Below are 26,293 nucleotides of genomic sequence, written 5' to 3'. Positions count from 1 at the left end.
TTGGGCCCCGTCAAGCCGGGAATTCTATTTTGTATGTATTTATTGCTTTCCAAACATATGGAATAGACGTTAAAAATGTAAATGTAATACAAGGCAAAAGTGCCGCTGCATAAAGGTGGTATTCATAGCTTGCAAAACAAATAAGTAAAAATAACCATTGAAAAAAAAAAAAAGCTGAGATTGAGCTACCAGGACTTACACTGAAGCAGGCTACATTTTAGGCATGTGCAAGAGCAGGATACCATCACCCACAATGAAGAAAGCCAAAGGGTCTAGTTGGCTCACCCATTGCCCTATGCGGTCGGCTGTGGTGGGCGGAAGCAACATGGGAATGCCAACTGAGCAGACCAACAGTTGAAGAGGGCTGGCAAAAAGCTCCTCCATGTGTATATTTGTCTATATTTTTATTAGGATTTTTTGGAAAAACATGATGGCAACACAGCCAAAGCTATATCTATGCTGGCCCTAAAATAAACTGAGAACATTCCTAAATAAAGAGTTCTCAAACTGGAACCAGGTAAAAGAAACTCGTAGAAGGATTTTCAGAGTCTCAGGCACAATATTGTTTTGCCAGCTGTATGCTCCTTTTAGATGTAAGGCTATATTAGAGGCTATATGTAGTAATCTGGTACTTTCTTAAGGCCACTTGGTTTTGGTGCCATAAGTCAGCTGCCTACAATGGACTTAATGTTGCTCTGGACCTGGTTAAAAATCACATTCCCTTCTCCATGGCCTTTCCTTAAACCTCCCATAAAGGGATAGGTGGTCTCACCTCCAGAATGTTTTAGAAGCTTTTTAATGAAGTCCTTCTATTAACTTTGTATATGATGCCTACAACAAAAGTAGGAATGGCAAACGTATGGAAAAGAAAAAAACTGTTGTTAGATGAGCCTCAAAACATAGAAGCTCGCATGGCCAACCCCACACCGGATCCTGAGTCACAGCTCCTAAAATGTTTTATATGTGGTTGTGCATTACGACAGAGGTTTCTTATTACAAAGTGACAAGGTGTAATTTACATATCTATTTCTAGAAATTGATAAGCACAAACCTATTATGATATCGAATTATAAAAACAGAAATAGAAAAAGCCTAGCCCCCTAAAACAAAAATACAGAATACAAAATATGAAAGACTAAGAAAGGCAATCGGAAATATGATTTAAACAACAAAGTATTTCCGGAACAGAATGTTTTTAGGCTCTTTTAGCACTCTCCTAAACAGCAATCACACGAGGGAAAAAAGGTGGATGGAGTACACCAAGATTGCTAATATCTCATGAGTAAGCACGTTTGCATTTCATATTACAAATTGGACTAAAAACATTTTCTCACATTGGATGCTCAAATTAAACCCTATACCAAAGAAGAAAGGTACAAACTCTCTGTCTAAAAAGTATTAGCTAGTGTAATTATTCTGTGGCTGAAACAGTGCCTGCACTTACAAAGGTGGGCAACATCTGGGTACATCTGAATGGACTGACTGGCGCCCATGCAGATGCATCTGAAAATCCTGTACAGGAGATATCTAAATTAACTTCTTAGTTAAATTGTATTCAAGTCTCCGTGAGTAACAATCAGAGGCTAGTAGTTGCTACCGGTGGCTTGTCATTTTGTACTCCTGGCCCTGCCAAAGCTCCCATTACACTTCAAAAAGTATTTTTTTAGCCTTTGGTAGTAAGTTGGTACCACCACTAGGTGGCCCCCTGAAGCTGGCACACAATACCTCATTTTATAGCAGCCCTGTCGGCCCACGCTTGCCTTTAAAAGTTTTTCAGTGGTGTATAGTGAGTGTACACCACCATGTGTCTGGCGCACAGGTTCACAAGTCTAAGGCTTTTATTTGACAAGCTAATGCCACATAGACCTAGTTACTTTCGAAACAATTGGACCACAAAGACTAGAAGAGACTGGGGAAATTGAGTCGCAGTGACATCAAGTTATGTGGTTACCACGCATTAAATAAAAAGGTCTCATTGAGAATGGTGAATCTTAGCTTATAATTGGTTATTGAAGTGGGATTTCTAGAGCATAATATTTCATTTGATCAGCTGTTTTAAGGCCTTGGGCACTTCAAGGAGCACACACCCCTGAGAAGTTAGATCAAGAAGTGAGGACTGGAGGGTGGGTCAAGTCTCAGAGCCTTTCAAATATTGGCCTGACAACTATAGTACTGCTGGCTATGGACAAGCCATTTCTATAACATGCGCCTGCGCAGTCAGGGCCGGTGATGTCATAAGGCGAGGCAAGGCCTTAGTGCGCCACCTTCCGGTGGAGCCAAATCACTGAAAATGAGTTTTTTTAAAAAAACTTAGCTTTAATGCTGGAGGATATCTCAACACAGTTCCAGAGCCTAGTGAAACGGTTACAACTTATACTGCAGAGCATTATTTCCAGCTACAAAATAGTTTCTGCTTCTGTTGGAAGTTTGGAAAAAAATGCAACGATATTTGTATGGAAAACATATTTAATCATAAAGATAATCTAATTTCATCAACATTAAGCGTGCTACTCTGCATCCCGCTTCCAGACAGTCAAGAAGTGGCCAATAGCGCCGAAAAAAAGACAACACTCATCTCTGCTAATTAAAATAGAAAAATGACTTACGAAATGTTCGATGCGCTGCTAACAGGATCATTTGACACCACTTCCCCTCGCCCTAGACAAATACAAAGAAAACAATAACAGATCAGGTCTCCGTGTCATTATCATGCAGGTATTGTTTCGTTTCGTTGTAAAAGCCCTTCACAGCCCGCAGCTTTGATCCGTGGCAGCGGTGCCCTTGCCAGCAGTTTGTCCTGGGCGCTGATTAGCAACAAGGCACTAAAGTGCTTATTTACAAACAGCATCGGAGCGGAGTGCGGGCGGCGCTGCCAGCGCGCGAAAAGGGTCGCAGATGGGGCTCGTTTCCTTCCACTTCAGTTTATTGAATAGCCGGAGAACGAACGCCATTTGCATGCTCAGAAATATCTGGCGAGACTTGCTTTTTTTCTTAAAGTGGAACATTTCCCGCCATTCCCTACCTTAGAAGGACTTGCACATGACCTACAGAGTTCCACGTGCGTGCTTAATCACTCCCTCTAGGGCTAGCTATGCAGAGCTTCCTTTGATGCATATGTAATAGGGTTTTATGTAAACGTATTTCTGCAACTCCCTGTACCAGGCAATATCATTAACCGTAAGTAGGCCAGTTTTGTGACTGTTGGATAGTGGTTTGTAGAAAAGGTGCTAGGGGGACATTTGAAGGGTGTTGTTTGCAGGACATGAGCCTAAAATAGTGTGGAGCCCCACTCACCACCATCCTAGTGGTTATATCACCTCATTTAGCCAGTGCTTAATTTGTAAGAATTATAAGTGCCACGTCCCTCATCAGGAGGCCACTTCCGGTTACACCGCCCATTACTGCTGTCAGCGCTGCCAATTAGAGTATCCACACAGCTACTAACCATCACACTCCTACTGTTGTGCTCCTCTCTAAATTAGACAAAGTGCGCCACCATGTGGCAGACTGTCATAAGTGCCAGTGATGGCAATTATTTGCTGGTGCGGAGTACTGGAAACCACTGGCTCAAATTAAGCACTGCATTTAGTGATGAAGAACCGTAGGGGTTCCACCAGCAGAACCTCAGCTAGCTTTTCTAGTGAAAACCCTTGACCTGATGGTCTGTCACCCCATGAGCTTCCAGGCCATTCCCTTCCCATCATGGCTATTGTTTTTTGTGTTTCGAAAACACGCCCACTTTGGGAGTTTGATTTAGAAAAACAAAAAAGTGTACCAAGTGGATCCTAAAAAAAAACATGAAGCCCAGTTAGCGTACTACTCCTGCCTTCAGTGCAACTGCACTGGCAGTGATGCTGAAGGCAGAGAGATCCTCACCTGACAGACGGGGATCAGATACTAGGTCTGCTGACCTAGTGGATTGACAGGCAACCTCCAGAGTCTAAGCCTGTGTGAGATTGTGCTGTCCTTGGTGAAAATACTGCAACAAACAACAAAGTGATGGAAACAACGCTTGATGGAACCACCGCCATTGACCAGATGTGAGCCTCATGGTCACTGTGTACACCAGACTCATGCTGTAACTCACTAAAGTAGGTTAAAACCCGGTCTGTGGTTCCTTGTGTTCCTGTCTGGAGGGGGACTGGACTGTGGGCTGTACTGTTCCTACTGGGGCCGAACTAAGACTGACTTGCATTTGGCAGGTCCCTATCTAGAGTGACATAGTGAAGAAAAATTGATGATCTGGCATACAGCCGGAAGCGATCTCCAGCGACTGAGAATAATTCAACCAACCTTTTTATCACCTTCTTGTTTGTTGCACTAGGTGAAAAGACACCATCACATCTATTCCCTCATATAACCAACACACACAAGAGAAGCCAATGCCGCTGACAGCTACTGTAAATCATATGTATTTGTTTTACAGCTAAAGGTATAATTGAGCTTCAAGCTCGGGCCAACTTAGGTGCTCAACTCATTTGTTTTACAAATTTAAAGTCACATTTATTCACGAAATGTTAATTTAAGCTTCCAAAGTATTTTACCCACACATAGAATGATACAGGTGTCATTTAACTTACAGATCGGTCTGGGTTTGACATCACAATGGTCAAACAGACCTAATGTTTACAATATACTTAGAGCGTGCTCTGGGTCTGACCATTTCAGTCACTGTCTTTTTTGCCCCGCCTCATTCAGCTATTGCATTGTGACTGCCAATCCCATCCTAGTATCCTAGCTGAGCCCGGGGTACTGCTCTCTCACCTCCTGCTAGTGACTGCTAAGGTTTCCTTCTGATTTGAATGGCCTTGAGTCTTTGAATTCTTGATTCCACAAGAAACTGAAGCTACGGCTCTTTATCTAGATAACAGGCTTACTATGTCCCCTCATTTTGCTCTTGCACCTGGATACCTTCCCCGGTGAGATGCACAGTCTACACATAGCCATAGCAATGGAATCCTTGCACTGAAACGCAAGAAGGAGAATGTTACAACTTCAAGGCCTCAGTTGGTTCTGTGTTGCTTGGGGTATCATGGTTACTCCCTACAACCCCTTCCTCTTTCCAATGGGCTTTTATTTTAAGTCCCTGCCTCTATTATTTTCTATGGAAGTGTGCTGCAGTACCTGTGAGCGGCCATGTGTGGTGAATGACTTACTCCAATGCTGGGATGCCATACATTTAGAACTGTTTCGTCACCTTTAGGGCTGTAACTGAACCTGTGCTTAGCAGAAGGAAAGCGCATACGCCACATGTTTTTTGAGCTGTCAAGCCTGCATTTGCTTTCTACACACGCATTGTAAGCCATCATTTCTTTTAGGTCCTGCTACAAGCAGCATTAGGGCTTTCCAGAGTTCATGACAACGATGCAAAAACAACAAGCATTGACATAGCCAATAGGTCTCGCCTTTGGGACCTTATAAGTGTTTAGCCATGCAACAGTTGCATAACTAAATACTTATAAGGTCCCAAAAGAGAGACCTATTGGCTATGCCAGGCGGCCGTGCGGCCGCGAAAGTGATCGCGATCAAACATCAAAGCAGCCGTGCGGCCGCGAAAGTGAAAGTAATCGTGGTAAAGCGCGGCGCGCGCGCCCGTGCACATGCACTGTAGCTGTAGGCTGGCCTGGTAACACTTTTTGGAGCCCTCTCAATAAGTCTCGCCTGACCCAGCGCATGCGCTGGGTCAGGTGAGACCTAAAAACAGAGTGGTTGAAATGGATCATCTCCCTTTAGCCATTTGTTTGTTTTTGTCATCCTCCCTGAAGTCATTTCTTGAAGAAAGTATTATTCACATTTTGGAGCAGGACAGAAGAGTATTTTAATCTCATTGTTAGTTATTGGCTACTATGAGTGTTAGTCTGATGGTCTAAAGAGTGCATCTCATTGGACTGCATGGACTGTGAACCCAAGCATCCACGTTCTGCATTGGAGGCACATTTGTACTACTAAATCTGTGTACACACTCATCTCGGTGGTAGAACCACTTTCAGTTTGCACCTAAATCTAAATTGTGCCACTCAAACACATTTTGTACACTCCTGCCGATGTTGCACCAACTGTCATTTTGCTCTTAAATAAAAAAAATCTCCTTCAAGTGCTTTTACACTCCTGTTGTTTGGTTTGGCTCCTAGGTTTTTGTGCTCCCTAAAGTGTTTTCACGCTCACGGTGAAGTTGCACCAAGGGTGATTTTTCATCAAAATATGTCTTTCTTACTAAACATGATATGTGCTCTAATGGATGTTTTCACAGTTCTACTGAATTGGTGCCTTAATGGCCTTTTGCACCTAAAGCTAAATGCGGTTTTGCTCCTGAATCTAAAACACATTGGTGCTTAATTTGCACAAATTATAGGTTTGCATCCCTAAATGGGATTTTGCACACCTGTGCTCCAAACAATTTTCCGCATTCATGCAGGTATTGCACCAAGGGTGATTTTGTACTTCAATGTGCTGTCAACCAAATGTGATGTCATACAGATGCATGCCGTTCACACCTCACACAGCAGTTTACTACCACTGTAATAATTGACTTTGTACTTAAATGTGATATTCTAAAGCTGACTTTCGAATGAATGCCGATTTTGCCCCAATCTATCGTTGTGCACCTAATTGTGATTTTAGCTGTGGTAGGTGTTCTCACACCTAAAAGTGTCTTCACACTTCTTTTGTGAATGTGAATGTGAATTTTCAAGTACACTTGCATATAAACATTTCAGCGTCATCACCATCAACAACGTTATTGTTTAAAAATATAAGGCATACAATATAAAACACATGACACATGGTTCTATAAAAACACAAGCAAAACTGAAACCTGTACAAGAAATAAAAGTTACCGCAGCATCAATTAAGAAATAAGGGAATCAGCTAGGGCCAGGTGTACGAAGTATTTCACCGATCGAAAACTGCCCAAATGCTTTTTGGCATGTACCAACCCTATTTTGCGAGTCGATAACCTATTACTGACTTGGAAAATAGGGTATATGAGTCGCTATTCGGCAGGGGCGTGTTGAGGGTGTCCCTTCCTAAGAGCGAGTCGCATTGGTATGTAGGAATGTTTTGCATCCGGGAATGTGGTCGTAAAACATTCGCAGTTGCCACCAACTTCAAGTTGGTGGTAACCCATAAGCAAACAGGAAAGAGTCCCTAAGGGACCCCTTCACCCTTTGTGAATGTGGGTAGCAACATTTTTTAAGAGCAGGCAGTGGTCCCACAGACCACTGCCTACTCTTAAAAAATGAAACGGGAGCTCTTCATTTTTATTTTTGAAATGCATCCTGTTTTCCTTTTAACCCCTTCGGCGCTGCGCGAATTCTCCCGTTGTGCGGGAGAATTAATAAGTGGGCAGGATTCGGACGGCCCCCGCCCATCCTCAGCACACGCCCACCGTGACGTCGGACGGCCGGGGGTCGCCGTGTGCACCGAAGAGGTTAAGGAAAACGGACTGCATTACAAAAAAAATATTGCTTTATTTAAAAAGCATTCACAGACATGGTGGTCTGCTGACCCCAGCAGGCCACCATCTCTGTGTTCGTAGCCATTCACAATGGGTCGCATCTTGCTACCTGCCTCATAAATATCGATGAGCAGGTCCATTTGCGAGCCACTGCGAATTGCTAACAGTGTCAAACACACTGTTGTACATCACAGTTTGCAATTTCCTAATAGCAAATTGCTAAAATTCGCTATTAGGAAATCGCAAACACGCGATTTTGTACTTTGGGCCCCTTGAGCTTATGACTCCTCATCTCCCTAATAATGCAATGCAATGAAACCATTCCTCTTTGATCAGTTAAATAAGGGCTAGGCTAAGATGTACCCTAATCCAGAAAATGTTAGCATAAATAAGCTATCCTCAGCGATCACTGTGCTAGATTCTAAATAAAGATAAATGTTTCCCATTGCCCACAGCTGTGCCAACATGCTGAAAAAGTACTTATGTTGCGGACTGGAAATTGCAGGTGCCTTAGGAGTTCAATTAAAAGCAGACTTTAAAAAATGGAAAAGGTGCAACTCTGATAGATGTCAGTAGATAAGATGGGACCAGATAAAGTATGAGTTTAAAAAAAAAATGCATCAACACTTACTACCCGTGACTGTGCAAATAAGCTCATATGGTGTTTATGCTAAGTACTGTTGGATTGGACGTAGGGTACAGAACCCCCCCCCCACCTAACTTTACAGGATGATATTAAGTTGACTCCGAATGCAGGCCTCCTGCACAATTTTCCATGATTTATATCAACAAGCAATACTGCGAGGACCTATGCCAGCCAACTGACTGATGTAATAAGTACCCAGACAGAACATATTCTGTTGGTACTTGGTGTATTTAAGAATATGGGTGATGAGGTCTGGTGGCGTTCCAGACAGTATAGACACAGGAGGCCACCTGATTAAAAAAAAGGTTTGGAGTCAGTTCGAAGGTATAAAGTCATTACAGCCTTAGATTTTGCACCTGAATGCACATTGGGATTTTTGGTCTCAAGAGTGTTTTGTGCTCCTGTTGATAAGGCACCTACATCTGTTCTTCCTCCTGAATGGAATTGTTCTCCTAAAAGTGTTTGCAATTTTCTCCTGAAGTTGCACTAAGCATAAGTTTACAAACAATGTTATTTTGTGGTAGAGTGTAATTTTGGTGCTAAATATGACACCATGGGCGAAGCATTTTTGTGGTCAGAAACGGACGATCATGTGTACAAAACGCAAACTGGGATTCGGTAAAATGTTACAGGATCGCAATTTGTGTTTACGATTCAGTATGTGGAAGGGACGTGTTTAGGGTGTCCCTTCCAAATACCGAATCTGAATGGGATGTATGAATGTTTTGTGACTGAATTACAGTCGCAAAACATTCATCGTTTACCCACTCCTTGAAGGAGGTGGTAACCCATTCACAAATGGGAAGGGGTCCCCAGGGCATCCTCCTCTTTGACAATGAAAAATAAATATTCTTTAAGAGCAGGCAGTGGTCCCACAGACCACTGCCTACTCATAAAAAATAAAACTGCAAAGTTTAATTTTTTCATTTTAAATGCATCCAATTTTCCTTTACAGCAATCGGGTTGCCTTTTAAAAAAAAACACTGCTTTATTTAAAAGCAATCACAGACATGGTGGTCTGCTGGCCTCAGCAGGCCAACACCCCTTGTGATGACACCGATTCCTAATGGGTGGCAAATTGTGACCTATCTCATTAATATGCATGAGGTAGGTCTATGTACGACCCACTAGGAATTGCTCAAAATAATTTCATTAGGAATACCGATTTCCTAATTGAAATTCAGAGCGAATGGCTATTAGAAAATCAGTACTCCTAATGTTAGTACACCAGGCCCAACATTCCTGCTATCTTTGCTCCATGGGTGATTTTGCACCTCAGTGATATTTGCACCTAATTGTTATTTTGTACATAAAAGTGACTTGTTTTTGTACAGGTTTTCCCCACTAATTATGATGTTGCATCAAGTATAGTTTTGCACCTTAAAGTGGAGTCAACCAAATTTGTTGTCATACTGCTGCAATCTATGCACACCTAATGTGACTTCTTATGTGCATCCAACATCCGCACATGCTCTGTCAATAAGATCAACAACAACACATCCTATCACCTCAGTCTCATGCTGTAGATATCATAACTTCATCAATCTCCCCAAGCAACCTCAGGAGATCCATCTCCTCAAAGCCCAGTAATCCATCTCCTAGACATCACATTTAAGCTGCCCTCCTGAACTGTAGGTCTGCGGTCTCTAACTCAATTTCTAAATGTCTCCTTCGACCACACCACTGAACTCCACTGGACCGATCATCGCTGCATCCATTTCACCTACAAGAAGCCCACCACACACCACCGCATCCAACAGCTGCCCCGTCGCTGCTGGAGCAAAGTCATGAAGACCAGCTGGCCAACACCCTGGTCCAGAACCCTCCCACCGACCCCACCGACCCAGACACCGCCGCCCGCAACTTCAGACAATGGATCGATGAGTGCGCCAACACCCTCGCCCCGCTCAAGAAACCATCAAACAGCCGCACCAGCAAGAAAGACGCCTGGTTCTCCGAAGAACTCTGGACCTCCAAACGAACATGCCGGAAACTGGAGAAGAAATGGCTCCACGAATGAACATCTGACAGCTACGCAGCCCACAAGGACGCCACACGCAGATATCACCACCTCATCAGATCAGCCAAGAGATCGTCCTTCAAAGCCTGCCTGGACAACAACGCACACGACAGCAAAGAACTCTTCAGCATCGTCAAGGAACTCTCCAACCCCAGCCATCCCGCCCTCACAAGAACTGTGCGACTCACTGGCCACCTTCTTCCACAGCAAGATCGCTAACATCCATGACAGCATCAACACCACGACCGCCCCGACAGCGCCAGACCCCACCCCCCGACGAACACCACCCGCATCAACCGCCCGACCTCCTGGACCAACGTCAACGACGACGAAACACGCAAGATCATGAACTCCATCCACTCAGGATCACCTTCAGACCCCTTCCCACACCACATATTCAACAAAGCAGACGCAGCCATCGCACCCCAACTTCGGAAAGTAATCAACATCTCCCTCGAGACAGCCACATTTCCGGAAAGCTGGAAGCACGCCGAGATCAACACCCTTCTCAAGAAGCCCAAGGCGGACCCTAAGGACCTCAAGAACTTCTGGCCCATCTCCCTGCTCCCTGCTCCCGTTCCCGGCAAAGGTCATCGAGAAAGTCGTCAACATGCAACTGACCCGCTACCTTGAGGACAACTACATCCTAGACCCATCCCAGTCCAGGTTCAGAAGAAACCACAGCACCGAGACAGCCCTCATTGCCGCCACAGACGACATCAGGATTCAACTAGACAACGGCGAGACATCAGCCCTCATCCTCCTGGACCTGTCAGCCGCTTTCGACACGGTCTGCCACCGCACACTAAAGACACGCCTCCAAGATGCCGGAATCCAAGAGAAGGCCCTGGTCTGGACCACATCCTTCCTCTCCGGGAGAACCCAGAGTGTCCGCCTCCCCCCCTTCCGCTCCGAAGCCACCAACATCATCTGCGGCGTACCCCAGGGCTCTTCCAACAGCCCGACGCTGTTCAACGTTTACATGGCCCCCCTCGCCCACGTCACCCGCCAACACGATCTCAACATCATCTCCTACGCTGACGACACCCAGCTGATCCTCTCCCTCACCAAGGACCCACACACCGCCAAAACCAACCTCCACGAGGGAATGAAGGCCGTCACCGAATGGATGAGGAGCAGCTGACTGAAGCTGAACTCGGACAAGACGGAGGTTCTCATCCTCGGATCCACCCCCTCAGCCTGGGACGACTCCTGGTGGCCAACCACACCAGGAACAGCACTGACACCCACCGACCACGCACGCAACCTGGGAATCATCCTCGACTCCTCCCTCTCCATGTCAAAGCAGGTCAACGCCGTCTCCTCCTCCTGCTACAACACCCTCCGCATGCTCCGCAGGATCTACAAGTGGATCCCCACCGAAACAAGAAGAACTGTGACCCAGGCCCTCGTCAGCAGCAGGCTGGACTACGGCAAAGAACTCTACACAGGCATCCCGGCCAAACACCTGCGACAACTGCAATGCATCCAAAACGCCTACGCTCGACTGATCCTCAACATCCCTCGCCGCAGCCACATCATCCCCCACCTGAGAGACCTACACTGGCTCCCCGTTGAACAGAGGATCACCTTCAAGCTACTCACCCACGCACACAAAGCCCTCCACAACACCGGACCAGCCTACCTCAACGGCCGACTCAGCTTCTACACCCCCACCCGCCAGCTCCCGTCCGCCAGCCTCGCCCTCGCCGCTGTCCCCCTCATCCAACGAACGACCGGCGGCGGCAGATCCTTCTCCTTCCTCGCCGCCAAGACCTGGAACACCCTCCCCACCCACCTACGGCAGACCCAAGACCTGCTCACCTTCAGAAGATTCCTCAAGACCTGGCTCTTCGAGCAGTAGCAGCACCCCCAGCCCTCAGCACCTTGAGACCCTCACGGGTAAGTAGTGCGCTTTATAAATACAATGATTGATTGATTGAATGTGTTATCATCCATGATTGTGCTTTTATGCTACTGCATTCACAGAAACCTGGTTCTATTCATCCTCCATACCACTACCTTACCATTAGAGTACAACACCATCCACCTCTGAAGCACATGACAGGATGTGATGGGAAGTTACTTCATCCTCAAGAAGTACCTTAATGCAACTTATTAACTCAATATTAAGCTCCTACGCATTCCAATGTCTTATGGTGAAAACTACAAACTTGACATCTAAAACACTAAGGCTGAAGATCTTATGCTGACCATTTTGCATAAAAAAATATTGATGGTGTTCCTAGCTGATCATCTCACTTTTCCTTGTCATCACAATTTCCTGGGAGATTTCCATCTCCAACATGGAAAAGACAGGGACACCATCACATGAGGGCAACACAAACCTCCCACTTTAGAATTTTGTGCGAGTGCCACTGGGCAGTTCTGATTATCACAATATATTTAATCCTCCTTCGACTTTGATCAGAGACTGCTGGTCTCTAAACAAAAGCTGGGAAATACAGGCATACATAGAGAGTATGAGAGAGCTTTGGAGTGGGGGAATAAATGAAACAAGAGAGTATGAAAGGAAGGGAGGTAGGGTGACAGAAACGTAATGTCAGAACTGAGAGATGGCTGAATGGTGAGATGAATGGCGTGGATGCATAACAGAGATGGATGGAGAGGAGGGTGAGGGATAATGGAGATAAGGATGGATGGATAGAGAATAGTATGGATGGAGAGAAGGGATCAAGGGAATTGACAAAGTGATGGATGGAAGGAGGCAGAGAAGAGTGGATGATGGAGAGAAAGATGCAGTGAATAGAAGGATAGGTAGATGAGTGGATTTTCAAAAAAACAGGAAGGAAAGAAGGATGGCTTGATGGATGGATAGCTGGAGAGAAGTCAGGAATGTTGGATGTATGCATGTATTGATGGTTAAAGCAAGGAAGAAAGAGAAGAAAATACAGAACAATGCATAAGAGAAGGAAGGACGGTTGATGAAAGAAGAATGGCGAGAAAGCATGAGCAATTGATGGATGGAGGGATGGATGGATGGAAAAAGGACAGAAAGAAAGATGAAAAAAGAAGGAAAGAAAAACAGAAACAAAGACACCATTAAACATTGTCAAATGAGATGTCTATTAGACCTGGATAAAGTCTTATTTCCAAAAGGCCTTAAACCCAATACCATAACGTTTTGATCCAGAGACCACGATATTCCAGTATTCCTGTTAGAGATTCTGCTGTACCTTACTACAAAAAACGGACATTCTGGTCAATCCGTAAATGTATGCATAATGTCTCCCTGCTGGAGTGTCTCCTCCAGCAATCCTTTCTAGTAGTGGTGGAGCTGCACTGCAAATTATGCAGAATGTTGTAGTGTATTGCATTATTTCTAACAGAAGTGGAGCATTTATGTATATATGTCCTCAAGATACAGTCTACGTGTTTAAAATTGTTTTCAAAGTTATCGGTGGGATCTTTGGGTCAGGCACATAGTCAACAAGCAGTGCATACATTTTTAAAACTATGCCTTAGAGTCCAAGTCCACTAATTAAGGCAACGAGGACTTGAATGGAGATCTCTTTTTAGTGGCTGATTGTTTCATTTGAGGATGGAGAACTCACTGGCTCAGATGAGCACGGCAAACTCTCTCTGTCTCACCTAGACAAAACTCCCTTGCCCATTGAGCTTATGTTTTTGTAGAACCCCCCTCAAATAGACCCACTATCATTCTGAAATCTTTTTCTCTTCACACATTGAAATTGACCACACACAGTCTTGAGGTAAATTTGCTGTAAAATGTATTGGAGTGTTTGGAAATGGAAACATTGTAAGACCCAGCTCTACTGATAACTTGATCCGCACATTGAGTGTTGTGGCCACTGTTGTGGTAAGGTATACACCGGTGGTCTTTGTCTCTTCTATAGTCAAACCAGGACCCACTGAGGCCTACGAACTAAATTATGATCCATTGTTGCCAAGGGTTTGTCTGTCTCCAAGCCAGACCAATCGACCACAGCTTGTAGTTGTGCCACTGCATAGTACCATATAAAAATATAGCAGTGCAAGTCCTCCCTCAGGGGTGTCTGATGTAACAATCATAGTGGGATTCTAGGTCAATAACAGTGGGACACCTTCTGAAGGGCCTCACAAATTACTAGAAGCATACACTAAGAAAAGACACCAAGGTCAAATAACCTCCTAAGCATTGGCTAGACACCATAGGTCTGAGAAACCTTTAACGGCTTGCATGCCAGCAAACTCTAATCTCTTAAATTGAAACACCTGATTGATCCCTTTAGCAAACATGATCCACAAATATAGGAGGTCAAACCTACTGGCATTGTCACAGGGTTTTGCCATACATTTCACAGCAAAACAATTAAGCCAGGTCACTAGCAAACACAGAAGACTGAGAAACTCAACTGTTGATCCACTTCAAAGAACACTACAAGGCCATTCCCAGAAGTGTAGTAAAACCTCTCCCATGGTCCGATAAGGCAGGCCATGGGAAACCTAAGGTGTTAAAGTTTCCAAACCATTTTTGGGGTACTGTTCGGGGTCCATCACTACTACTGGATGCCCCCCCCCCCAATCATACAGAACACCTTTGATGGTCCCCCTGCTGTTCTAGAACATAACCAAATACAATAGGCACATTTGTAGCCCTCACTGGAGATTCATGTTGCTGCAAATGTATTCATTTACTGGACACCTGTAGCAGTGTCTTAGAGAGCACCACATGATTGGCTTACTTGTACTCATATAACTCTGGTCAGCTAAGCCAAGCCAAATGAGGTTTATTGCTTCTTGCTCCCGGTCCACATGCTCCAGCCACCATGAGTGCTTTGCTTGGAATCCTGATCTCCAAAATGTTGATTCAATTTAATGGATGATCCTTTAAGGGTTTGGAAATGCTTCTTACATCCTCGAGCACTGATGTTGCTTCCTTTTAGCAGCAGTGGGCTGAAAAGAGCTTTGGGTCAGAGTTTCTTCCCTGTGCATGGGCTTAATAATGGAACTGGAGCGGTCTCTCTGACCCAAAGATTTCACATCCCCTCTCCACTCCTAACTAATAATGCTAGGGCCCAACCCACTGACTGCTCAACCCTTCTGCACAGCCTACTAGGAAGATTCAAAATGGTAACTTGGAGCAACATTGGGATATATACCTCTCTGGGACACAAGCTCCACCCATTCAGGTCTGGTTTCTCAAATACAAGCTTAAAATAATCCATGTGCTGACTGGAGCAAGAAGTCTGCCTGCCCTCCACTGGTCCATGTGCAGACCATTCCATGGTGAGACCATCCTGCTAGTGCTTGTCAGAGAGGGATAAATAATTACTTTATGGAGATTTCTGCATACTTTTTCTCCAAAGAAAAGGCTAATCCATCAAGATGGGTGTATTGCTCAAGATGAACTTTGAACTGCCAACTGACCAGCAGAGTAATTATGTTTGGCCCATCAGCGTAACTCAAACCATGAATCAGATTAAGGCTTTGTCAGGCAAATATCTCCAATTTAGAAGTATATAAATGGAAACATTTGGAGAAAAATAACTCTGAACATGCTTTTGTGACCCAGGATAACATAATGCAAGATACATCAATTCCCATAAAAAGTTTCATTTTAGGCACATTTTACTCAAAGTGTAAAACATTGTTCACACTTCAGCCGAAAAGAAAGGGGACACTTCTTCTTGTACTCCCAATTGAATTATAAGGCCTCAGCAAGTCACAGCCAGTTTAATAGGAGTTCTCTCTTTAACAGTGTTACCTGTGTGAAGATACCAGCCTACTTTAGACAACAAGTTCCTCTCTTAGCCTCTACAATTGTGGACACACATTTGAGCCTGTGTCTCACACATCCTGCTCTGAGCCTTTTACCCCAGCTGTACACAGCAGATTACCTTATGTCAAAAGACAGGCACTGGCAGTTGCAGCTTAAATCCATTTGGACAGAAATTTACAGTGACTGAGGCTCTATTAGGAAGAAACTACAGGTCCAAGAGCAAAACTACTGGACTATTGTTTACATTTTAAACCCTACTTCTTCACATGGACCCACAACCAAAATATATTTTCCCTGCAAATGCTTTTCCCCTGGATGTCTTGTAGCTGTACTCTCAGTAAAGTGCAAGTTGGAATGCGCAAGCACGGAGCTGTCAATTGCTGTGCTGCATGAAAGGGAGAGTGCAGGAATGTGCCTTATTTAAAATTATATGAAACATTCCTGCTTTCTGCCTGCACTGTCGCACAATCTGCTGCCTAGCACTACGCAGGTACCCTTGCAGAAATAAACATATTTCTCCTTGTTACACTTCCCCTATGGAGGCGTAGCATTTTAATGCATGCACAGGTTTTACACTAATGGTAAATCTGGGTATGCACCAGAATCCATTGTTAGATGCGTAGGATCACCCATGCTCCAGCCATGGAACGCCTTCCTGGGGCAGAATAACGCAAGGCAGCGACTTGCGCTGCTTTTCGTAACTCCCCATTTTCCAGACCATGCAGGGCCGCGCAAGGTGGCCTAGTGTGGCTTGGTAAGTGTAATTTGAGGTTTTGCATCGTCTTTGCTTCCCCTTGCATGGTGCAAGGGCAATGCAAAACCATGATTAATATGGTCCTTGGTATCCATAGAAATGAACCCTACCAACTGTTGTGTCTTTCCCCTCCAATGACTTTGCCACACATGGAGCTCAGTTTTACACGTCTTTATTCATCTGCGTGTAACTGCGAACTGAACATTCTAAACTAGCCTTCAACGCATTCGCTCTAACACTTATATCACAGTTCTACGGGTCCCCCAGGAGCCAAAAGAGTTCCATCATTTCTAACTCACAAGACTCTACATTTCCCCATCCATTGAATATTTTTTGGGGACAAAATATATAGATAGATTGACATATACAATTAAATCTCATCAATCAATCTTTTTGGCGCTTTAACTGTTTGACCTGATCTTTGTCTCGGAAACTGGGAACTGTCATCACCAATGTCCTGGATCTATGTTAGCAGTGTAGAGGTAATAGCAGTCACTGATGGTTCAGACCCAGTCTCTCCTTCAACAATAAGATTTGATGAATGATTAGTTACAGTCCCAAAGTGAGAAGAGTCTCTGGTATTAGACTTCCCAGGGTGCTGTACAGTCACCATGTGTCACATAGTAGACACCACTTGAAAAGGTTCTGCATCAAATGGAGCTTCAGATTCTTTTCTCTGCATCTGTTGTGCAAGCTCTTGATCTCCTTTCCTAAAGATAATGTTCTTCGCACTTCATCTTTGGTCAGCATATGTTTTCATCTTTTGTTTGTTTGCCAAGTCCTTCTCATTAGTTGCTTTCTCATCTCTCTCATATTGGTCGATTGAGACAACTTGGTGTCCATTCTTCTCCCTAATATCAATGTCGCAGGACTTTCACTTGTGGTCGAGTGGGGTGTTGAGTGATAAGCTATCCATGTAGAATTCAACACAGTTTTCAAATCGAACTTCTCAAGAATATCAGGCTGCATTACTTTCTTTAGTGTACTCATAAACTGTTCAATAAGTCTGTTGTCCTGCAGCCATAAAGATATGCTCTTATGATGCTTTATATTCAAATGCTCCTAGAAATCTTATAATTATCGACTATTGAAAGGCGGGACATTGTCAGACTTCACTATGGCTGGAACACCCCATGTTGCAAAGATGCCATCTAGCCTTTCAATGACTCGTTCTTGTGTAGTGAATGAAAGATCTTCAATTAATGGAAGTCATGAATACTCGTCCATAACCACCACCAGCTGATGTCCATTGTCGAGTGGACCAAAAAGGCAATGGCTATTCTCTCCCATGCATGCTTTGGGAGCTCTGACACACTCAAAGTGTGGTGAGTAGGTTTCGTTGATAGACAGTTGCAGATATGACAGGCCTTTGATTCCTTTTCAACCCTGTCGTCAAGATAAGGAAACCAGACACTGTCTTGTAGATCTCGTTTTTTGGCAATGATTCCACGATGTCCTTCATGGGCCACTTCAATTATTTTTTGTCTCAGACTCTTCAGAATCAGAATTCTCGACTCTTGTACGATAACTCCGTCCTGAGTTATAGACAGGTTATCCTTGACATTTTTGTATTTTTAATATTCACCGTCATTGGTGAGGGGTTGAATGTGTTGGTTCCACGACTGATGGGTGATTATATCCTTCAGTTTTAACATGTCACAATCATGGCTCAAGGCAGTGATAATCTGGGCTAATAAAATGGAAGCTGGTGTGCTTGATTTCTTTCAATGAAATTGGTATAGGGAGTACCAGACCTTATATAGGCACTCTATAAAAGTAGTCAGTAGGGTTCTGATCTTTCCCTGGGTAATGCACAATGGTGTAATTATACTCCTGTAACCGTAGTACCCATTATTCAATGCGAGGAGGCATTTTTGCCTTTAGGTTGCCAAATATAGTCAGCAAAGCCTGATGATCCGTTACTAGCGTAAAAGGCTTTCCGTACAGGAAGACACAGAAATGTCCACAAGCCCATACCACAGCTAAGCGTTCTATTTCAGTTTTTGAGTGGTGCAGCACAAAGATTGCCCGCCCTTTTCATGTCACAAATGTTACTGATACTTCAGAAATACATGGTATGAAAGTGCACTTAACACATGATTCATGTATAGTTTAATGAACTATTGCAAGTATGTCACTTGATATTATTACGGTGTGTCTTCACTGTAGGATTACAGAACTTACTCACATAAATGTTTTACCATAATCAAGTGTGATTAATAAATAATTTTCCATATTTAGTAGAAATTATAATCACCGAAGAGATGAAATGTGACTTTTCAAATGTGTGTGCTACTTCACGTGATTAACATTTAACAAACTCAAACTGTGATCAGAATATAACTCATAGATGTAGAAAGCAATCCTGATGAAAAAGATATTAGATTTAGGTAATGTATGCATTAATATTTCATATATTTGATTGAAATACCCATGAATATTATGATGACTTAATGAATATTACATGTAGTAGGAAACCTAAGGTATTAGAAACGTACATTCATTTGTGTTAAAATGTGCACATGCATATTAAATGTGCACCATTGAAATTAATGCTAAACTTAACATGAGTAGGCCTGTGTTTCACCATGCTCCCTTAAGTTGATTTCAATTTTTCTGCTAACTTGATATTTCTTGCAAGGCATTTTATTCATATGCATTATTAGTTTAAAGTAAATTCATTAATGTATAAGAGATAGGGGAACTAAGGGCTAGAGAACAAAACCTTGACGAAGGTACCCGGAGAGACAGAGCACTAGTTTAATGAGTGAATTATGGAGATGTTTCCATATACGTCCTTACCATGCCAGGTGTGGGATTAAATCATAATGTTGCATTCTGCAACTGGATAACTTGAATGAGTACAATGGACCACTGATGGTGTAATTAAGGGGGTGTCACCAAATGGACTTTATACATTATAATATACCGTTCCTCTTGGAATTAAGCTCATATCCCATCCCGATTCTGCTCCGATGCTGATTGGACCCCTTCGCAGATCCCTTTACCCCAGCAGACACCTTCCTTGTGTCATTGCTAGCTGAATGGACTTTGGAAGGCTTTTTACCTCCATGCTTTACTTTGATAATTGATAACTGATATTGATATTTGTCATTTCGGATTGTCACCAGCTTGGTAAGCACCAGCCCTGTGTGACACCTGGCCCGAGGTCTAACCGGCTCACTTTACTCAGGTTCTGGTGAGTAAATAATTGTTTCATTTTTTGACGTCTCTTTGCATGCACTGTATCATCACAACTTTCAACTTGTAATGTTACTTGTGATTATTAATAGCTGCTCTTTGAAAATCTGGTTGTATCTGCCTTTAGCGTTAATGCTCCAGATTACGTATGACTGTATATTATGTAGCAAAACATACAAGATGATGGACGGAATGTTGCACATTGGCAAATCATTCACCACCAGTCACAGATCTGGGTTTAATCCATCGTTATTTTGCTCACCACGCCACCCCAGTTCAGACATGGCCATATGCTAATCAGTCTTGACCTTGTGCCTCATGGGAACAGTCCAGCCCGAACTGCCAAGCCATGTCTTCCCTGGACCGGAATCAAGCATCCTAGGACCGGTTTGGGGGTTTCACCCCTCTTCAGCCAGGATAGCTTGACTCCAGTGGCGTAGTGAGCACGGGACCCACGTCTGGGCATACCCTTCCCACATAGGGCGAACAGCAAAACACACAAGATGATGGACGGAATGTTGCACATTGGCAAAACATTCACCCCCAATCACAGATCTGGGTTTAATCCATTGTTATTTTGCTCACGACGCCACCCCAGTTCAGACATGGCCATATGCAAATCAGTCTTGACCCTGTGCCTCATGGGAACAGTCCAGCCCGAACTGCCAAGCCATGTCTTCCCTGGACCAGAATCAAGCATCCTAGGACCGGTTTGGGGGTTTCACCCCTCTTCAGCCAGGATAGCTTGACTCCAGTGGCGTAGTGAGCACGGGACCCATGTCTGGGCATACCCTTCCCACATAGGGCAAACAGCAAAACACACAAGATGATGGACGGAATGTTGCACATTGGCAAAACATTCACTCCCAGTCACAGATCTGGGTTTAATCCATCGTTATTTTGCTCACCACGCCATATTATGTAGCAGCACGATATCTTGATGTACGGTCTTACCAGCAGGTTCTCGGCAACTGAGATGTAGATTTCTTTGCAATGCTTTCGTTGTTTTCAACTTCTTTACAGAGACTGAAGTTGTGCTTTCACTCCTCATGCGTTCAGTGTTGATTATGTACTTTGACTGCAACACACTTGGCATGCACCAGCAGTTTGCTTGAACCACAGCAAACTCTTCGGGTGAGCAATATCGATCTTCGGGTTACTTATCGCCTACCTCATCACCTGCTGTAGTGTCTTGCCCGGCCTGGGTACCCGCCAATGACTATGCCACACATGGAGCTTAGTCTTTATTTGTCTACGTGTAACTGCGAACTCAGCAGTCTAAACCAGCCTTCAATGCATTCCGCTTTAACACGTCACAATTCTGCGGAATTCCTCAGTAGCATAAAGGGTTCCATCATTTCGAGTTTGCAAGACACTATACCACTGGCAACTGAATAATGAAAACAGACCAGTCACACAATCACCCAATACTCTAAGTTGATGCCCCACATTACAGCGCAAAATCAACACACATATGAATATTCCTTAACCCCTTCTTACCATATGCCTGGTCAGGTAGCATCAATTGCAAACTTCCTCTTTGTACTTTGCACACAATAAGAGAACATTTTGAAGGCTATGACTGAGACTGGCTTGATGCCAGTTATCTATCACTTATGTTTTCTTTTCCTAGCGCCAGAAAAACCTGCCTTAGATTTTCTTTTTACATGTATAGCAAATACATTCCTTTCTTTTTCACATTATAGAAGTATAGTTTCTCATCATTTTGTTTTCGAAATAAATATAGAACTGCTTTACTTTTATCAATAATCTCTCCTTTCTTAGTTTACTATCTAATTACCATAAATTGAATAGCATACTGCCTTTCAAACCGATGTTGAATCTGGGGTCTGGCTGATTCAAACCGATGTTGAATCTGGGGTCTGGCTGATTCAAACCGATGTTGAATCTGGGGTCTGGCTGATTCAAACCGATGTTGAATCTGGGGTCTGGCTGATTCAAATCGATGTTGAATCTGGGGTCTGGCTGATTCAAATCGATGTTGAATCTGGGGTCTGGCTGATCCAACAAGACTTTTTTATTGGCATTTTCATTAACATAAACCACATTACAACAACAGAAACAAGCCAGTTGGACAGTGTATCTCCCCACAGCCACATGTTCTAACGTGGGACAAACATGGAGAATAAAGAATGCATCATCAAATCGCACATTTAACTGGGTACCATCTGCATAACCCTTTTATGAAGCCTGCATCTTTATTTTACCCTACAAGGGCCAACAATGGTTCGTCTTCCCTCCACTGCAGTTCTACAACAAGACAGTCCGACAGGATTGCAGCAGTTATATCATCTGTTCATTTACACCTATACATTGATCCAACAAGACTTGATACCGTTGACGGCACTTGTTGAAAAAAATGCAGCAATAGCGCGGTGCATTCAGGTTTTGAAACCCCAAAATGGCACTGGTCCAGTGGCTGCCACATATGTTCTGATGAGAGGGCAAGGGAAAAACAGATTTCTATACCCCATCCATCATTTTTGCAGAAAGTACAGGCCGTACATTGACAGGGGATTTGATCGCACCTTAGGAATACCAATAGAAAGTCTAGTACAGCAGAGAGAAAGAGGAGAACTACAGAACAAGGATGCTAGGATGTGGCTTAAGGGCTAGAGCAGTCGACCTCAAAGCTGGGGAACCGGGTTCGAGTCCCTGCAGGGACGCTCAACATCCTGTGATTCTGGGGAAATCACTTAATCTCCCTGTGCCAAACAAAATGGATACGTCTGTCTGTAACACTTCTGGTGCTTGTGTAAAGCCCTCTGATACCTTCGGGTCGAGTTAGCGCTATATAAAACTCACCCAAAAAAACGTTGTTGATTAGATTAGATTCTGCACTGGGGTAGCAGAACAGGGTTTCTAAAGAACCACAACAAATGTTCAGCATGGATGCAGAATTTATGAACTAGTTACTATCTCACTACAGGTAAAGCATCACTCAATAGAGTCCTTATGACAATATATGTTTATGTTGTGAGTACTGGATATGGCAGATAACCGTACATGCATATACAGACAATGCGGATTTCACTGCACTAGTAGCAACATTGGACAGACTAATGTTCTCTACATGAGGCAGGAAACTGACAACATTAGTTTTAACTATGGTTTGGAATCACTGGGTGCAAAGACGTTGACTGGCTTGAATGTGTGATAGAAGCCCTGCATTCAAAGTTATGTTTAGTACAAATTAAGATCATAAACTTTGCCACTGTTTCTCTGATGTATGGATTCAACTCCCTCCAGGAGGGAGCTGTAGTGATGGACATATGATTGCAGGCAGGGCTTGTCTTTAGCACTGGTGGCGCCCTGTGCAACAATGTTTGTTGGCACCCCTAATGACCACCTCTGCCACAGATTCCCTCACTGCCACAATTTAACAGTTCCCCTAAAGTCTCCATAGCCAGTCTCTCAGATTCATTTAGTTTTATAGCGCCACTCATACCAGTAAAGCGTGTCAGAGCACTTTACATCACACACACATTGCACAGAGACAATCATACGCGAATAGGATATGTGACATAAGACAGAGGACTACAAGGTGTAGGAGTCACCTGTCATCCATACTGGTGGGCAGTATAGTATACGAGGCCTTGGTCTGGAAAATCACAAATTCAGAATTTAAAACGTAACACCATTGTTAGGGGTTCTCTTTAATAACAAGAATTGATTTCTTCCCAAATGAACCCATTTTGCAAGATTAAGATAAAGAAAGACTGGGCAAAAAACCATGTAGCTATTTTATAATGATAATATACTTGCGAACTTGACCACCCCCACCGCCCAAAGTCAGCACCCGGTGCGGTGGCACCGATCGCATCGCCCCAGAGCCGGCCCTGATTGCAGGTGTAATTGGAGGTGTTTCTAGTCAATGTAACTCGCAATCACTGGTTGAACAGCAAAAACAACACATTTTTGTTATGGTGCATTATACTCAATTTGATTTCTTTTAGGAAGGCAGTTAAAAGTTTCACAAGGCAATTACTGCGTCTGAGAACATCTAATTACTGGAGCAAGCCTGATGAATGTTGTGCGATCAGACAGGTTTTATGTAAAGAGATTAAACACTTCTACTTGCACACCACATAACATGCAATGCTGTGCTCTGAGAGTGCATTCTGAGGAGACAGGTTTTTGATGCCCAGGCTAGTTGAAATTCAGACTCCCTAATCTGGTTTTTTGAAGCTTTTTTGTGTGTTAAAAAACAATGTTCCAAGGTAGCTTTGTGACCTGACTTGAGTACCAATAAAAAGTGGTCTTGGGAATCCTAACGCTAATGCACTGTTCCAGAGCTGCATTTTATTTGTCACTTGGCATAGTTCCATAAAATATATAAAAACATGAAGGGCGAGTTTTGGATGGACGAGCACAGCATTTACCCTTCTTTGCATGCACCAGTGTGAAGGATACTCTAAGGTCTTTCATAGTTTTCGTCTTTAGGGAGCTCAAAAATACTTCAGAAATAGTAAATCAACATTGATGTTTCTGGCTTCATGTTGTTAAGAGTAATATTTAGATGTGCATTTATGTAAGTTTGTATCTATGTGAATATATCTAGCCTAAACCTAAGTACAAAGCTACAGTGCGCTGTACAAAGAAGGAGGAGTAGAGATGAAGGGAATAGGGAATCGCAAATTGCAGTTCCCTTAGCACATTTTCTAAATACAAACTGTGCATTTTAGAAAATGCTATTACCATCGACTTCAAGTCGATGGTAACCGTGTGTAAATTGTTTTAAATGCACAAAAATGCAATTTTTCAAAATGCCATGTAGCTCACACATGCTACTAGGGCATGTGTGTGCTTTACATGTGCACATTTATTGTTTGTGGGGTGCTTCAGGGGGGGCCTTAGGCCCCTGGGCACCCTTGGCTTTGCATTATCAATTAGGTAATCACAAATTAGCTAATGCAAAACCATTTGCACCTATGGGCCTATAGGCCTATAGGAACAAATGGAGAGGTATTACCTAATAGCGATTAGCTATGCACCAAAGAGCTATTCGTTCATATTAAGGAATCACTAAATCTGTGGCGATTCTCTTCGTAAATAGCATTTTGCGATTACCAAACAGCGATTCAGTAAATATCGCTATTTGGTAATTGAAAAATGCTTTTTGAATACATGTGGCCCATGACATCTTAACTTCTCCTTCTTGCATTTTTTGTCTCATGCCCGATTAAGTTACTGCTGCTGGTTCTATAAAGCCAACCAGACTTCTGATCTTGCCTACTTGTTTTATCAAGATATGATGGATTGCTGGAGTTTGATTCTATGAATGAACGAGGAGCTCCTTGCGGATTTCATAACGTAAAATTCTATATATGTTTTGTGACTGTATTGTTTGTGTACTAGATGTTTTTCAGACATAAGATAAATATTATGTGTACATTTTCTTTTTTTTAAATCTTTTTATTAACTTTTGCTCAAATGACCATTTATAATAAACAGTTATAGTAATTTGCACACCGCTGACATTGCAGCTTAATCGCATTGGCTCCCAGAAGGATACATGGTCACTAGTAATATGCATTTCAACGATGTGCACAATTTTTTTTAGGAAAACAGGCATAGTGCTAGCTGTTTTCATCTTTATTTCAGAGAAACTCGGATCTGTATCAACAGGATGTCTTTGAAAATATGTCATTTGTTTAATTTTACTTCCAATACACATGGACCTATTCACAAAGCTAAATCTACAAATGTAGATTTATTGTAAGTAGATGTACCGTACACTTCTGAGTAACTCTCCTACGTTTGGCTATTCACCATGCTAAAGTGTAAAGTTCCTTAAAAGTGCAGCCTTACTTGTCCCCACGCCCTGACATAGTGGGTGGAATCAGTAAACATCAAATACAACTTTAAAGTTAGTACTAGTAGTCACTTTACAACAGTATTTCCACAACGGTTCCAGAAACTTGGTTGAAACCTCCGCAATCATGGCAGCATCTCTTTATGGTAAAGTATTGGGACAATTTATTAAACTTTTAAAGAAATTAGAAAAACTATTTGTACGTGAAATATTAACCAAAATTATATATTTTTATTTGAAATGTATAACTATATAAACAATGCAGCATAATAACTTAAGCAGATATTTACAAAAATATTTTTGAATACATTACATTCAAAATATTTTTCTGAAGAAAATAAATATAAAAATTCCTACCTGAAGTAAAAAAAAAAAATATTATGCATTTAAAATTATTTAGTGATGTGTAAAATTAAATGAAAATAATGTAACTATTTTTAATAAATATTTATGCTACATTCATTTTTAAACTTAAAAATGATCAATAAGATATTTTACAATAAAACAATAGTTACTTTTTATTCATAGACTATTATTTGAACATTAAAGAAAATGTATTTGTGTTTTCAAATCGTTTAAGTGAATACATTTATTTTAACATTATTTCATATGGGGATTTAATTTTAAATAACTTCCT

At 42.8% G+C, this 26,293-nt stretch overlaps 1 protein-coding gene across 1 annotated transcript in view; it reads right to left on the bottom strand.

Annotated features, from left to right (window-relative positions):
* Positions 1–26,293, bottom strand: part of AFF3 (ALF transcription elongation factor 3) — a 1,727,663-nt gene that overhangs the window by 600,993 nt on the left and 1,100,377 nt on the right. The window contains exon 7 of the mRNA XM_085622771.1: positions 2,607–2,658. Within this exon, the coding sequence (XP_085478897.1) occupies positions 2,607–2,658 (52 nt within the window). The remainder of the gene's footprint in view (positions 1–2,606; positions 2,659–26,293) is intronic.

Source organism: Triturus cristatus, chromosome 8, assembly GCF_964204655.1.
Source record: "Triturus cristatus chromosome 8, aTriCri1.1, whole genome shotgun sequence".
Taxonomy (NCBI): domain Eukaryota; kingdom Metazoa; phylum Chordata; class Amphibia; order Caudata; family Salamandridae; genus Triturus; species Triturus cristatus.
Note: the sequence above shows the minus strand (reverse complement) of the source record. Positions and strands in the feature narration are given on the sequence as shown.